The sequence below is a fragment of the Lepus europaeus genome, chromosome 18 (assembly GCF_033115175.1).
Source record: "Lepus europaeus isolate LE1 chromosome 18, mLepTim1.pri, whole genome shotgun sequence".
Taxonomy (NCBI): Eukaryota; Metazoa; Chordata; class Mammalia; order Lagomorpha; family Leporidae; genus Lepus; species Lepus europaeus.
Genome location: NC_084844.1, coordinates 51,697,613 through 51,712,507, shown reverse-complemented (window position 1 = coordinate 51,712,507; position 14,895 = coordinate 51,697,613). Strand labels below are relative to the sequence as shown.

Genomic DNA, 14,895 nt, shown 5'->3' with positions numbered 1-14,895 from the left:
CCCTCCCATGTGCTCAGACTGGCGCTAAAAGTTTTGAGCGCCTCAAAAGTCCGGGGCCACCGTCCGGGAAGCAGGTGGCCGCTGGGCTGCGGGGGCACCTGGCGTGGGTGGCCGGAGCGTGCCGCCCGGGGCCGTGACACGCGCTCCCGAGGACTGGGTGAGGCCCTGGCTGGGACTGGTGCGTGCCCTCCGGGGGGTCTGGCTCTGGGCACCTTGCATTGCCATCTCGGGGCGCCGCTGGGGGTGGGGCAGTGGGGAATGGACGGGGGGCCCGGCGGGAGCGAGAGGCCGGCGGGCGGGCGGGATTCACGGAGGAGCGCCGCGTCGGGAGGCCTGGGCACGGGAGCGGGGCTTTGGGGGGGCACCTGAGCCAGCCCCAGGGTTACTTCGCCCCCGAAGTAAGATGCACTAAGCCTTGGGGGCTGAGGTTTGCACTTCGCGAGGCTCGGACTCTAGGCCCGGGATGGTAGGGTCCAGGGCAGCGGAGGGGAGCCTCGGGCTCGGGACTTCCGGACCTTTGTCTTCCCGGAGTGGTCATCGCAGCCGGGTGGGGAAACTCCGATCGAAGCCGGGCGGCCGGGGCACGCGCCGAGCGCAGGGTTCGCCCGCGGCAGCCGGGGAGGCCGTCCCGGCCGGAGAGGCTCGGCAGCCCTGTTATTGTTTGGCTCCACATTTACATTTCTGCCACTTGCGGGAGCATTTCCGGTTTCTTTTTTGCGGAGCCGCTCACGGTCCCCCCGGTGCGGGGGGTGGGGAGAGGGAGAAACAAGTGTCTTTCAGGCTGATTCCTGTGCCTTGCGGGAGAGGTGTCTATCTTTTCCCACCTTTTCTGCCCTCTGGATGACTTGGCTCCTGCTTTTGCTCAGGAGGGAGGATTTGTTTTGATGCACACCTCCGTCCCTCCCCCCGCCTCTGAATGGTGCGCTCCACCCTGCCCCCCTCGCCGCCTAGGTGGACGCTACCATTCTGTGGGACCGGGGGGGGGGGGAGGCGAAGACGTTACAGATGGCAAAACCAAGTATTTTCGGAAATGGGTCCGCTGGGGAATAGGCTTCTGGAAGTGTGCAATGACAGGCTGTTCGTCTGTGTAGGGGGAAACAGCTTCTGTAGTATCCGGTTTTGGGCTAAGCCATACCAATCCCCAACGCAGCCCCGACGTCGTGGGTGCGGAAGGGGCGGGCCGGCGGGGTCCGAGCGTCCCGCGGCTGCACCGCGCGGGGCGTGGCGGGGCCCCTGGGGTGTTCCAGGCTCTGGGCGCCGTGGCCCGGTGTGCCTGCCTCCTTTCTAAGCCGTCATTTGCGGAAGCTTGAGTGTTTCTCTTCCCCTCGGCACCTGTGGGACGAACGGGAGATAGGCCAGGTGGAAATGGATGGCGTGTCCCCGGGAACCGGCCCGGGGGGCTCCGCGGGGCGGGCCGCCAGACCCCCGCCGTCGTCTGAATGTGAAAAGGTCTGTGCGGGGCCCAAAGGACGGGATATCCACTTGATTTGCCTTTGCAGTGCACGAATGTGGGTAAATACAAATTTCTGTGCACGGAAAGACAGCTTTTTGAAGCTGTTCTCGAAGCGGCGGTTTCTCTAACCACCTAGATACAGACGCAGCTTCTCCCTGGTCAGTTCCCAGCATCCGTGCTTGTTCTGTTTCGTTACTTTTTTTTTTTTTTTTGCTTGTTGGAGAATTTCGTTTATTTGCAAGGGAGCTCTTCCATCTGCTGGTTCACTCTGCAGATGCCGGCAGCAGCCCAGGCTGGGCCAGGGGAAGCCAGGTACTCCGTCCTTGTCTCCCATGGGGGTGGTGGGGGCCCAGGCAGTCGGAGCATTCATCTGCCGCCTTTCCAGGCACAGTAGCAGGAAGTTGGATCGGAAGCGGAGCAGCCAGGACTCAGACCTGCATGCCCGTGTGGGATGCGAACCCGTGGTTTCACCAGCTGTGCCCAAACAGCCCTGTATGTGTGTGTGAAGTGATACGTACCCGTGTTGTCACGTGTGTCTGTACTTGTCCTTTTATTCAGCTTTCTTAGAACCCTGCAGATACCAAAATTGGGGCGCTGGAAGACTTTTAATGGATAGTGCTTGCATATAACTTGGGTGCACTCTCCATATAGTTACAGTCTCTCGGGGACACTTGCGATTCCCAATTCAGTGTGAATACCATGTAAATTGTTGCTTCACCGTGTTGCTCAGGGAATAACGACAAGATAAAGGGTTCCCAGCCACCATATGTCTGCCTACGTGATACACTTGGTCAACAATGCAACATTGCTGTTTTCTTTTTTTAATTTTTTATTTTTTAAAATTTATTTGACAGGTAGAGTTACAAACAATGAGAGAGAGAGAGAGAGAGAGAAAGGTCTTCCTTCCGTTGGTTCACCCCCGGCTGGCGCACTCACCGATCCGAAGCGAGGAGCCAGGTGCTTCCTCCTGGTCTCCCATGCGGGTGCAGGGCCCAAGCACTTGGGCCATCCTCCACTGCCTTCCCGGGCCACAGCAGAGAGCTGGACTGGAAGAGGAGCAACTGGGACTAGAACCCAGTGCCCATATGGGATGCCGGCACCGCAGGCGGAGGATTAGCCAAGTGAGCCACGGCGCCAGTCCCAAACATTGCTTTTTTCAATACAGTACATGCAAAAGTATAATAAGTTTTAGCAAATTAAATCTGGCAATGTATAAAAACAATTTATGCCTTCTGACCAAGTGGGGCTTATCCCAGGATTGCAGTGTTGGTTTAGCATTCAAAAATTAATCCAGGTAATTTTCTGCGTTAGCAGATTGAAGGATAAGAAATCTTACAGTCATTTCAACAACTACAGGGAACACAATGGCCAATATTCAATGGCTGCTCATGATTTCAAAGAAACTTCCTAGCAAATTGGAGAAGGAAGTTTAGTCTGATAAGAGGACATCCAGGCATATTAAAGGGAAGAAATAAAACTCTTGCGGCCAGTTTGATTGTGTACATGAAAAATCCTAACTTGGGCTGGCATTGTGGCATAGCAGGTAAAGCCTGCAATACCAGCATCCCATATGGGCACCGGTTCAAGTCCCAGCCACTCCACTTCCAATCCAGCTCCCTGCTAATGGCCTGGAAAAAGCAGCAGAAGATTCTGTCTCTCCCAAGGTCTCGGGCCCCTTCCACCCACATGGGAGACCCAGATGAAGCTCCTGGCCCTGGCTGCTGACTTTGGCTTCTCTGTTGAGATTAACAAGCTGGTTCCAAAACGAAAAAGTAGTGTGAAGTTGGGAGTCTAACGCTGTCTTGATTTCAAGGTAGCGTTGAGGCTGTGGTAAGACGTAAGGACAAATGAACATGTTGCAGTCAGAAAAACAGATAAATGTGGCCAAAAGTGCCCAAGCGAATCTAGGGAGAAAGGGAAATCAACAAAAGGTGGTGGAACAACTTGAAGGGAAAAATGACCCCTGACCCCTGACTCCTGCTTCACACCGACAATACACAATCATCAGTTTGAGATGGGAGTAGACTGAAACCTTTAAAGAGAAGGAGACGCTGTAGGCTGAATGGTGATTGTTGGCAAAGCTGGGTGATGGTACACGTTGTTTGTTGTTTCTGTTTTTTCTAATATCTGTTTGTTTATTTATTTGAAAGGCGGAGTGACTGAGATCTTCTCTCCGCTGGTTCGCTCCCCAAATGGCCACAAGAGTTGGGGCTGGGCCAGGTCGAAGCCCTGAACTCCATCCAGGTCTCCCACTTGTGTGGCAGAGGCCCCCAAGTACTTGGGCATCATCTGCTGCCTTCCCAGCCGTGTTAGCAGGGAGGGAGCTGGATCAGACACCGAGCAGCCGGGCTTCAAACCAACCCTCTGATAGGGAATGCTGCTACGGGAAGCAGCGGCTTAACTCGCTGTGCCACAAGACCAGTCCCTCCGTGTTTGAACTGCACCTGGGTGGTTCACCTGCCTGGGTAACCCCCTGTTTATTTCCCTTTGTTAATAAAGCTGAAGTGCTCTGGCTTTCACTCCTGGCCCCGGGAACGTGTTGCATGTCCCTGCTGTGCGGCCGTAGGTTTTAGGAATTTGTATTCTTGATCGTCACTCACACTTTTACATCCATACATTCTTAAGCAATAAATGGTTCTGTGTCTTTTTAATTTGTGTAAACTGTTTGCTTCCATGACTGTTTTGCATTTTCCTGCAAATCATGTATACAGATCTTAACCACCTGCTCCCTGCCCATGGATTCCCGTTTCTTGTCACTTGCCAATCAAATAGCTCTCATCCAGAAAAGCTTTTATTTCAGTCTTGAGGAGACCCTAGGAGCATAATTATTTAGCCCTTGATTGTGCTGTCAGACAGTCCAGGTTAGAGCTCTAGTTCTGTCACTGGGGAGCTTTAGGAGCCTGGTAAGCGACTTTAATTCCTTTAACTCTCATTTCCCACATCTGTCAAACCTGCTTTGCTGATTTTTGAGAGGATTAAATGAGATTGCGGTGGAAGGCAGCGCCTTGTCGGCCACTAGGACCTCTGAGTGCGACCATTGTCACAGTCAGGGCTGGGCCTGTCCCTCCCTGGGGCCTGCGTTGCCCTGCGCTAACCATCTCGCAGGTGCCCTTCCACCCGACCCATGTGTTCCGGGCCCCTGGCGCCGGTGTGTGCTCTCCTTTGCTAGTGGTACCTGCCTGCCCAGCCGGGAAACGCTGACCGTGTTGCTGCTGAGAGCCAGGGGATGTGCCGAAGGGACACCTCTGTCGGGCTGCCTCCTCCCCCGGGCACTGTGACCTCAGAGCAGTCCCTGACAGAGGTCAGCGCGCACTCCTAAGGTGGGGAGAGGCCACAGTGCTGCCCTGACTCCTGGTCACAGAGTTCCCCTGAGAGCAAACAGAACAGTTCTATAGGCAGCCAACGTTTGTTGAGCACTTACGTGTGCCAGGCAATTTTCTCAGCTGTCTGTGTTTCCAGCAGTAAATAAATAAGACATGGGGGACGCTGAGGCTCAGAGGGGTTCAGCAGTCCCCAAGGCAGCCCCACTGTGACATGGTGAGGTCAGGGTGCAGGTCTACCCGCTGCCTCCACGGCCCATGGCCTGCTATGGCTGCCAGTGTTTCCCAGCCCCTGGGTGATTCACACCGAAGATACAAAGAAGGGTAACATTCAATTCTTAGAACTCAGGAGCCAAAAACTCATCCTTTTTTTTTTTTTTTTTTAAGATTGATTTATTTATTTGAAAGGCAGAGTTACAGAGAGAGAGATCTTCCATCCACAGGTTCACTCCCCAAATTGCCACAATGGCTAAAGCTGGGCCAGTCTGGAGCCAGGAGCTTCTTCTGGGTCTCCCACACGGGAGCAGGGGCCCAAGGACTTGGGCCATCTGCTGCTGCTTTCCCAGGCCTAGTAGAGAGCTGGGTCAGAAGTGGAGCACCAGGACTTGAACCAGCACCCATGTGGGATGCCGGCACTGCAAGTGGTGGCATTACCCACTATACCACAGCACCGGCCCTCCCAAAAAGTCATCTTTTTAAGATGGGTAAAGGCACCCAGCAAACTTAAAAACAGTGCAATGTCAGACCCAGGATTTCGTCTGTTTTTTAAGGTTTGTTTATTTATTTGAAACGCAGAATTACAGAGAAAGAATCTTCCATCCACTAGTTCTCTCCCCAAATTTATTTGGCTATAGCAGCTGAGGCTCGGCCAGGCTGAAGCCAGGAGCCTAGACCTCCACCCAGGTCTCCCATGAGTGGCAGGGGCCCAAGTACCTGTGCCATCTTCTGCTGCTTTCCCAAGCTGTATTGAAAGTAGAGCTGCTGGGGCCTGAACCAGCTCTCCGGTATGGGCTGCGGTATGGGTAGTGACAGCCTAATTGGCTGTGCCATAACACACGGCCCCCAAAGCTTTTGACTTCTGAGCCCCTTCCCATAAGTTTCTTTTTTAATCATGGATGTTTGAATCCTCCTTTTCAATAAAAGGTCATTCACTTGCCTGTGTGCCTGAAGGCAGGCCGCTTGACCCCTCAGGGAGCTCGTCACCTGTCAAAGGGCAGGTGTAGTTATCAGAACAAATCAGATAAGCCATGTGAAAGGATTTTGCAAACTCTTAAGCACATAAGCAAGCAAGCCCTCTATCTACATGAGGGTGGAAGTCAGGTGAAGGCAGATTAGAAAGCCCTGCCCTTAAGGAAGCTGCTTGGTAGGGAGGCTCGGCCAGTGCAAGGCACAGGTGCTGCGTGTGTTTCTTAAAGCTAATGGCAAAGACTGCATCAAGAAAGCTCAGAGAAGCAGTTGGGAAGATGGTCTGGGGGGAGTGAGATGACAGTGCGTGGTGTCCTGCAAGACCTGGCAGGCTGACCACCTTGCTCCCTTGCCCACTTGCCAGCATTCACTAAGGGCATGGTGAACGGGGTAGAGCCCCTCCCTGCAGGGAGGAAGTTTCTATCTTACTAGAGGCCTCTGGGAACCAGCAAGCAAAATAATCAGAGTACACTTACCGTGAGGGTTAAGACAGGTGGCTGGCTGGCTAGGGAAGGGGGGGTGTGCCTGGTGGAGGAGCCACCCATCAATGTTGAATAGGGAAGCCAGGATAGAGCCCTGGGAACCAGAGGGAGTGGTTGGGAGGAGGAGATGGAGAGGGAGGGCGGGGCCGGCTCAACTAGACTCCTGGGGCAGGAGGTAGGGGACTCTGGAGCCAGGTGCCCGAAAGGCTGAGGGAGGGAGAGGTGAAACAGACTTGTGATAAGAGGTGAGCATTTGTCAGAGACACGGATTCCCGCGTCCGCTCTCAGAGCGCCTGGGTTCAAGTCCTGGCTCTGCGCCCCATCCCAGCCTCCTGCAGATCCACAGCCTGGGAGACAGCAGGTAGGGATGGTGCAAGTACTGGGCTCCTGGCAAAAGCCTGGCCCAGCACCGGGCTGTGGTAGGCCCTTGGAGGATGAACCAGAGGATGGGCGCTCTCTCCCTGATTTTCTCTCTCTTTCTCTGCCATTCACATAAATAAAGATTTGAGAGACATGTGAGCTGTGTGGCAGCTCGAGGACAAGAACGTTGTGGGCAGGAGGTGACCTCCCTGTGGAGGGGGTCAGTGCCAGGGAGGCTGGAGGTCTCGACCCGGCGGCCTTCTCAGCCTGGTGAGGGCTAGGACAGGGGCAGCCTGGCTGGTGGTAAAAGACGGGAAGAGAGAAGGGAGGAGGAGCCCCTTCCCTGAGCCGTGGCTCCAGATGGGCCATGTCTCCCTTTGCCCCCACAGCGACCCGGCTGCCGCCATGGAAGAGTCACAGTCGGATCTCAGCCTCGAGCCTCCCCTGAGTCAGGAGACGTTTTCAGACCTGTGGAAACTGTGAGTGGCTCTCCGGAAGGGCGGGCTCCCTGCCTGGTGCACGCCCCCAGCCCCTGCCACACACACACACACACACACACACACACACCCGCAGAAGCCAGCACTGACTTTTCTGCTCTTGTCTTTCAGGCTTCCTGAGAACAACCTGCTGGTAAGGTCTGGGAGTGGGCGGGGACCGGGGGGCGAGGGGCCTGGGATCCCGGCCCTCTTGACTCCCGGCTGGCCCATCCGCAGACCACCTCGCTGAACCCTCCCGTGGATGACCTGCTGTCTGCAGAAGACGTTGCAAACTGGCTCAACGAAGACCCAGATGAAGAGCTCCGCGTACCAGCAGCTCCTGCGCCAGAGGCCCCCGCCCCAGCTGCCCCTGCGCTGGCGGCCCCTGCACCAGCCACCTCCTGGCCCCTGTCATCCTCTGTCCCTTCCCAAAAGACCTACCACGGCAACTACGGTTTCCGGCTGGGCTTCCTGCACTCTGGGACGGCCAAGTCTGTCACCTGCACGGTCAGTGTCCCTGTGGGGCTGGCTCCTGGGTGACCGTCCAGTGCCCACCCACAATCCATGCCCTACCCCCATCCCAGCCCCCAGAACTTTGGCGTTCCTCTTCAGCTTTTGGTGTCTTATCAGCCTTATTGCCTTTTGCCCCCTTAGTCTGACCTCTGTCCCAAAGCTGAGTTTTCCGCTTGACCCTATATGAAAATCCATGATTTCTCTCACGGGGGAGCCGATCACATTTGTTTCTTAGCCTTTGAAAATGAGCTCGCGAGGTGTAGACCCCAATGAGGCCGCGGTCTCTGGCTCCCTCCCACACAGCGCTCTGTTTCTAGTAATTGATTTGACACCCCTCCCTTCACTTGTCTCCTGACCTTGAACTCTGGCCTTCCGTCCCTGCAGTACTCCCCCTGCCTCAACAAGCTGTTCTGCCAGCTAGCAAAGACCTGCCCTGTGCAGCTGTGGGTCGACTCGACGCCCCCACCTGGCACCCGCGTCCGGGCCATGGCCATCTACAAGAAGTCTCAGCACATGACGGAAGTTGTCAGACGCTGCCCCCACCACGAGCGCTGCTCCGACAGCGATGGTGAGCAGGGGCTGGGAGACTGGGCGGCCGGCGGGGTCCCCAGGTCTCTAATTCCTCCCAGGTCTCTAATTCCTCCCTGACCGCTCGTAGGTCTGGCCCCCCCTCAGCATCTCATCCGGGTGGAGGGAAATCTGCGTGCGGAGTATTTGGATGACAGAAACACCTTCCGGCACAGCGTGGTGGTGCCCTACGAGCCGCCCGAGGTCTGGTTTGGTGGCTGGGTCCTCTGGGGGGGAGGGGCTGGAGGTGGGTGCAAGAGGGCTTTCTCCATCTCCCCGCCAGCCTTGAGGTGTGTGAGCAGGTGGGTCTTCCCCATAGTGGGTGACTCAAGTTCGCAGGGCTGGCCAGCCTCATCTGGGCCCTCTGTTCTGCAGGTTGGCTCTGACTGTACCACCATCCACTATAATTACATGTGTAACAGCTCCTGCATGGGGGGCATGAACCGGCGGCCCATCCTCACCATCATCACACTGGAAGATTCCAGGTAGGTACAGGAACCGCCTGCTGCCCTCCTCGCCTCTGCCTGGCTTCTGTCCCCTCGGCCCCACTCTCTCTCACCCATCATCCGGACTGTCCCCTGCTGTTCTCTGTCGATTTTCCTTCCTCTGGTTCTGGGACCTCTCCCAGGGCGCCCGACACTTGGAGCTCGCCCTCTAGATGGACGGGGTGGTTGGGCATCAGAACAGGGCTGAAGGGGCCCACTGCTCTCTCCTTACTCCGCGCAGTGGGAACCTGCTGGGACGGAACAGCTTTGAGGTGCGAGTGTGTGCCTGTCCTGGGAGGGACCGCCGCACGGAGGAAGAAAATTTCCGCAAGAAAGGGGAGCCCTGCCCTGAGCTGCCCCCCGGGAGCTCTAAGCGAGGTGAGTGGACAGGACAGGAGGAGACGCAAGAGGCCAGGGAGGTGCAGTTCCATCCCATAATCACCGTTTTCTCATCCTCCCCAGCACTGCCTACCACCACCACTGACTCCTCTCCCCAGACAAAGAAGAAGCCGCTGGATGGAGAATATTTCATCCTTAAGGTATCACGTCTAAGAGGCAGACGCGCAGTTTCTTGCATAGACCAAGTGGGATTGGGTAAGGGAAGAAAAGAAGGAAACGGAGGGACTACCCGATTATGGCCAGTTCCTGTGCCCGTTCTTTGCTTTGTTGGCAGCCCTGACTCTCGTAACACTGTTGGGTTAAGTTCCTAGTCAGGCACTCAAAATGCAATTTCCATCCTGGCTGCTTTGCCTGCAGATAGGGCACTGTGGTGCCTCAGAGACAGGACACAGGACAGGACACACTGTAGCACATTAAAGTTGCCCCTGCACTTCCGGTGGGGTCACATCCTGATAAGCCCACTGAGTCGGTCATGAAGTCAGAGGCATTAAATACACCTACCAGACAACACCGCCTAGCAACGCTGGGGCGGGGCGGTTGTTTGTCCTGGGGCCTTCTTGGAGCCACTCTGGAAGGATGGTTCCTGCTGGATGCCTGTGGCCTGTATGCCTTCGTTCAGACAATCCAAGTCAGGGACCATCTGTAATCATTTTAAAGGACCACCTTTCAAAAAGAAAGTTGTTCAAGAGAGCAGGAAAATGGATGTGGCTTTGCCTGGTGACCCTCCACCCCCGTTCTCCCCTGCCGCAGATCCGCGGGCGTGAACGCTTCGAGATGTTCCGAGAGCTGAACGAGGCCCTGGAGCTCAAGGATGCCCAGGCCGAGAAGGAGCCTGGGGGGAGCAGGGCTCACTCCAGGTGAGTGCTGGGCCCTCTCCTACCCCTGCTCGGGTGGCTGATAAAATGGGGGCGGGACGATGAAGAGAGTGACAGCGCAAGAGTGCTCCACCATCGGAACTTAAATTCCCCTTCTCCCAGCCTTAGGTGGAGGGGAGGGGCCCCAGGCACTGTCACTCATGTGATGTCATCTCTCCCTCTCATCTCCTGTCTCCCCTGCAGCTACCTGAAGGCCAAGAAGGGGCAGTCTACCTCCCGCCATAAAAAACCAATGTTCAAGAGAGAGGGGCCCGACTCAGACTGACGTCCTCGCCCTCTGGCCCCCGTTGACGACCCCCACGCCCTCCTCCCCTGGCATTTGGGACTCAGGTGCTTGAACCCCACTTGGTAGAGGTGTGCCTCAAAACTCCCAAGAATTCTTCCACTTGTCTTGGCCTGCACTGGTGGTATTGGGGGGGGGGGGGAGCGGGGAGGTGGTGGGAGCTAGGATGGGCCAGCCTTAGCTTTTAAAATTTTGACTGTGAGGAATGTTTGGGGGAAATTAAAGAAAAAAAGAAATGCTCTGAGAAGCAGCCCTAGGCTGGATGGGAAGCCCAGCCCTCCCGCGGTGCTGACCAGGGACACAGCCACCACTTCATGAAATGCTGATCATGACCACCTCACAGGGTCCGCTGTGAGGATTAATGAAATGCTGTGCGACTGGCCTGGAGAGCACCCTTTATTATAGGTGGCTGGGACGTGGCCCCCGCGTGGGTGCTGGTTCCCTGCCCTCCTGCTGGCTGGGTTGACAGCTTCACTGGTTAGGCAGCTGGTCTGCACTGGTGCAGCCGAATCCTGCCCAGCCTCTTAGTGACAATGGCCCCATCCCACGCCTGGAGGATTCCATCATGTGCCGTCTGTGTCTACCAAGACCTGTTCCACTTTCCCCCCAGTGCTCAGGGTCAATTTCTTTTGCACCTTGCATTTGTCACCCCCAGTCCTCTTCCCTTTTTATATCCCCTTTTTATATCGGTTTCTCATTTTACAATAAAACTTGACTGCCATCCTGTGTCTCAGAAGCAGGTGCAAGTGCAGGCTGCCGGGGCCACAGGGGCCACAGGTGCAGGGCCGAGTGAGGAGGTGAACTTGGGAGCCAGCCACCTGAGTCTCCAGAGAGTGTGAGCTGGAGGGGGTTGTAGGGGGGCCTGAGGCCCGAGTTCCAGGAGGGAAACAAAGGCTGGAGACTGGGTCAGCCTGCGGGCTGCATGACAACAAGGGAGGGGGTGACCATTCATAACTGGGAACCAACTGTCCCTCCTCCCTCCCCACCAGGGCTGGCACAAGGTTCCCTCCCGCCCCTGCTTCTAGGGTTGGGCTGCTGCCCCCTCGGCAGCCTCTCACCAAGGATTATGGGATTTAAACGTCTGATTTAGCAAGCCTGAGCCTCTGGGGTGGCCATCTGCTCCGCAGGGAAGGGCCAGGGTACCTGGGTTCCCAAGGGGACAGAGGGGGTGGGTGCTACTGAATGCAGTGGGAGACCTGCCAGCCGGGGTCCCAGGAAAGCAGGGGCAGCTAAGGTGAGGGCTGGGGCCTTCCCGACATCCCCTCATCCTGGGCCCCGTGCCAGGCGGTGGATGAATTGAAGCTTTAAACCCTGCCAGGAAAACCTTTCAAAGGGCTTCTTGGGGTAGGGAGGAGAGTCGGGGTTGGGGAGCTCGGGTACCCCTGCCCGCTCTGTTCTTCAGTGTGGCCAGCTCCCAGGGAGGGGGCAGGGCGGGCTCTCCCCACCACCCACTGCGGCCTGAGACGCTACTTGGCTGTCCTGCCTCCTCGGGGGTGGAGGGACTCCGAGGCCACCGTCTTCCCAGCCCATCAGCCAGGCCCAGAGCACCCGCACCCCTGAGCCCTCGCCTTGCCGTGCAGGGTCCCTGCCTTCGAGACCACGTTTTTCTTTCCTAACTTGGGAATGCCAGAGCCGACACTTAACTCGGCTCCCACCCCACTCACTCCTGAAACTCCATCTCCTCGCTCCTGTGGACAGGTCACCTTGAGAACCCCCCCCCCCTTTTCCCCCTCTTTTCCTTTTGGGAGCACAGTTGAGCCCAGGACAGTCGGGATACACAGGTTGGTGATGTGCTGCATGCATGCGCTGTGCGATGCTCCTTGTATTCAGGTTCCAGCCTCACAGTCGCCACCCGGGCTGAGGGCAAGGACACTGCAAAATCCATGGGAGCAGAAACTCCGGTTCTGATGCACAGCCAGCGTCCGCTCGCCCTCAGCACTTCAGGTGGTGTCCCTAGCTCTGGCTCCGCCACCGCTCTTCCCTGGGAAGTAGGTCCACTCTGCCTCTGCGGATCCCCTCCAGTGCGAGCTGATGGATCTGTGTGCCCTGAGAATCCTGAGGCCTGGGTGTTCAGGCTGGCTCTGCTGTTCGACCCTCAGTGAATCCTTAACCTCCCTGGTTCCACTTATTGGCTTCTGTTTTTTGTTTTTTTAAGATTGATTGATTTATTTGAAAGTCAGTAACACAGAGAGAGGAGGAGAGAGAGAAAGATCTTCCATCCGCAGGTTCACTCCCCAGTTGGCCCCAATGGTCAGAGCTGCGCTGATCCAGAGCCAGGAGCTTCTTCTAGGTCTCTCACGTGGGTGCAGGTGCCCAAGGACTCGGGCCATCTTCCACTGCTTTTCCAGGCCACAGCAAAGAGCAAGTTGTATTCTGGGGTCCAGGCACTGTGGCTCAGCGGGTTAAGCTGCAGCCTGCAGCGCCGGCATCTCATATAAGTACTGATTTAAATCCCAGCTGCTCCACTTCTGATTCAGCTGCCTGTTAATGCATCTGGAAGATGGGCCAAGTCCCTGGGCCTCTGCACCCATGTGGGAGATGAAAAGAAGCTCCTGGCTCCTGGCCTGGGCCTGGCCTGGCCCTTGTCGCTGTGGCCCGTGGGGAGCGAACCAGTGGATGGAAGATTCCGTCTCTCCCTCTCTCTAACTCTGCCTTTCAAATAAATCAATAAATAAATAAGTAGTAGAGTGTGGGGCAGTTGTTCCCTGACTCCAGCTTCCTGCCAATTCAGAAACTGGGAAGCAGGTAGTCCAAGTACTCGTGTCCCTGCCAACCATGTGGGAAACCTGGATTGAGTTTCTGGATCCTGGCTTCAGCCTGGCCCAGTCCTGACTGTGGCAGGCATTCCAAGGGTGAACTGATGGCAGATGAGATTTCTCTGCCTGTGCCCTTCTCTATCTGCCTAGCAGATAAAAAGAATTAAAGAGCAAAAAGGGAAAAAATCTGAATGCATCCCGACATCAGCGATACAAACTGAAATAGCAGGAAAAGAAAGGATAAATCTAAAAGCAGGGGATTTAAAAAAAAAAAAAAAAGTACTGAGATATGTTTTAAAAGAAAAACTGGAGCACTGGATTGAGGGAAAAAAGAATGATCAAAAACCAAAGAGTTCAGGGCTGGCGCTGTGGGGTGGTGGATAAAGTCACTGCCTACAATGCTGGCCTCCCATACAGGAGCCAGTTCAAGCCCCAGCTGTTCCACTTTTGATCCAGCTCCCTGATAATGTGCCTGGGAAAGCAGTGAGAAGCAGAGGATGGCCCTGTGCTTGAGCCCCTGAACCCTGGCTCCTGGCTTCAAATTGGCACAGTTCCAGCCATTGTGACCAACAGGGGAGTGAACCAGCAGATGGAGGACCTCTCTGCCTTCCAAGTAAATAAGTCTTAAAGAAAAAAAAAAAAAAAAAAAAAAAAACACAAAGATTAAATATTTATGCTATTCTGGGTCATAAGAAAAAAAGAATGAAATCCCAAATTCATTTACAATTATGCTGGCTTTGTTAATATTAAAACCTGATGAATATATTAAAAACAAATTAATATAGATGTAAAATCTCTAAATAGAATACACTGGATTAAAAATATCATACCTCCAGGACTGGCACTGTGGCATAGCAGGTAAAACCACCGCCTGTAGTGCCGACTTCCCATATGGGCTCCGGTTTGAGTCCTGATTGCTCCAATTCTGATCCAGCTCTCTGGTGTGGCCTGGGACAGCAGTGGAGGATGGCCCAAGTCCTTGGGCCCCTGACCTACATGGGAGACCTGGAAGAAGCTCCTGACTCCTGGCTTCAGATTGGTGCAGCTCTGGCCATTGTGGCCGCCTTGGGGGGTGAACCAGCAGAAGGAAGACTCTCTGTCTCTGCCTCTCTGTAACTCTGCCTTTCAAATAAATAAATAATTTTAAAAATATATATTATACCTCCTCTCCAAAACTACGAGGGTACAGTTAGATAGAAGGGAAAACTTATGTCCTATAACACAGGATAACTATCATCGATAACAACTAATATGTGTGTTTCAAAATAGCTAGTAGAGAGGATGTTGAATGTTTCCAACACATAGAAATAAAAGTTTGAGGGATGACCGTTACACACTGTATACACGTATTAGAATCTCACACTGCACCCAATACACGTGCCAAGCTGCTGCAAGTCAATTAGTAGGAGCAGATGCGGCCCTGCTTGGACACGCACACACCACACAGTGCCAGTTCCAGGTCTGGCTGCTCTGCCTCTGCTCCAGCTTCCTGCTAAGGTACCTGGAAAGAAGCAAGTAACGGCTCAAATGCCGCACACATCTGAAGACCTGAATGGGGTTCCTGGCTCCTGGCTCCAGCCCAGCCCAGCTGTTGTGGGAGTGAACCAGAAAAAGATCTCTCTCTCTCTCTCTCTTTCTCTCTCTCTCTGTCACTTTGCTTTTTAGTTAGTTGAAAATAAACACATTTTTTTTTAGAAATACTTATGCAGGGCCTGCACTATGGTGTAACATAAGCCACCTG

At 55.0% G+C, this 14,895-nt stretch overlaps 1 protein-coding gene across 2 annotated transcripts; it reads left to right on the top strand.

The window, feature by feature from the left end:
* The first annotated feature begins 57 nt into the window (after positions 1-57).
* TP53 (tumor protein p53) lies at positions 58-11,145 on the top strand. Of its 2 annotated transcripts, none has more exons than XM_062174959.1 (11): positions 58-157; positions 7,190-7,279; positions 7,409-7,430; positions 7,514-7,783; positions 8,174-8,357; positions 8,448-8,560; positions 8,732-8,841; positions 9,083-9,219; positions 9,304-9,380; positions 9,991-10,097; positions 10,299-11,145. In XM_062174959.1, exons 2-11 carry the CDS (start codon positions 7,206-7,208, stop codon positions 10,378-10,380), a joined length of 1,176 nt encoding a protein of 391 aa, XP_062030943.1. In that variant the 5' UTR covers positions 58-157; positions 7,190-7,205; the 3' UTR covers positions 10,381-11,145. The 2 variants fall into 2 exon arrangements, with proteins under 2 accessions (XP_062030943.1, XP_062030944.1); XM_062174960.1 differs by having other exon boundaries at positions 58-178.
* Positions 11,146-14,895: the final 3,750 nt, after the last annotated feature.

Excerpts from the sequence above, each read along its gene's own strand:
- TP53 (XM_062174959.1), top strand. The coding sequence starts at position 7,206 with ATGGAAGAGTCACAGTCGGATCTCAGCCTCGAGCCTCCCCTGAGTCAG. Across the intron at positions 8,358-8,447 it reads GCGCTGCTCCGACAGCGATG|GTCTGGCCCCCCCTCAGCAT; the intron begins GTGAGCAGGGGC and ends GACCGCTCGTAG. Across the intron at positions 10,098-10,298 it reads GGGAGCAGGGCTCACTCCAG|CTACCTGAAGGCCAAGAAGG; the intron begins GTGAGTGCTGGG and ends TCTCCCCTGCAG.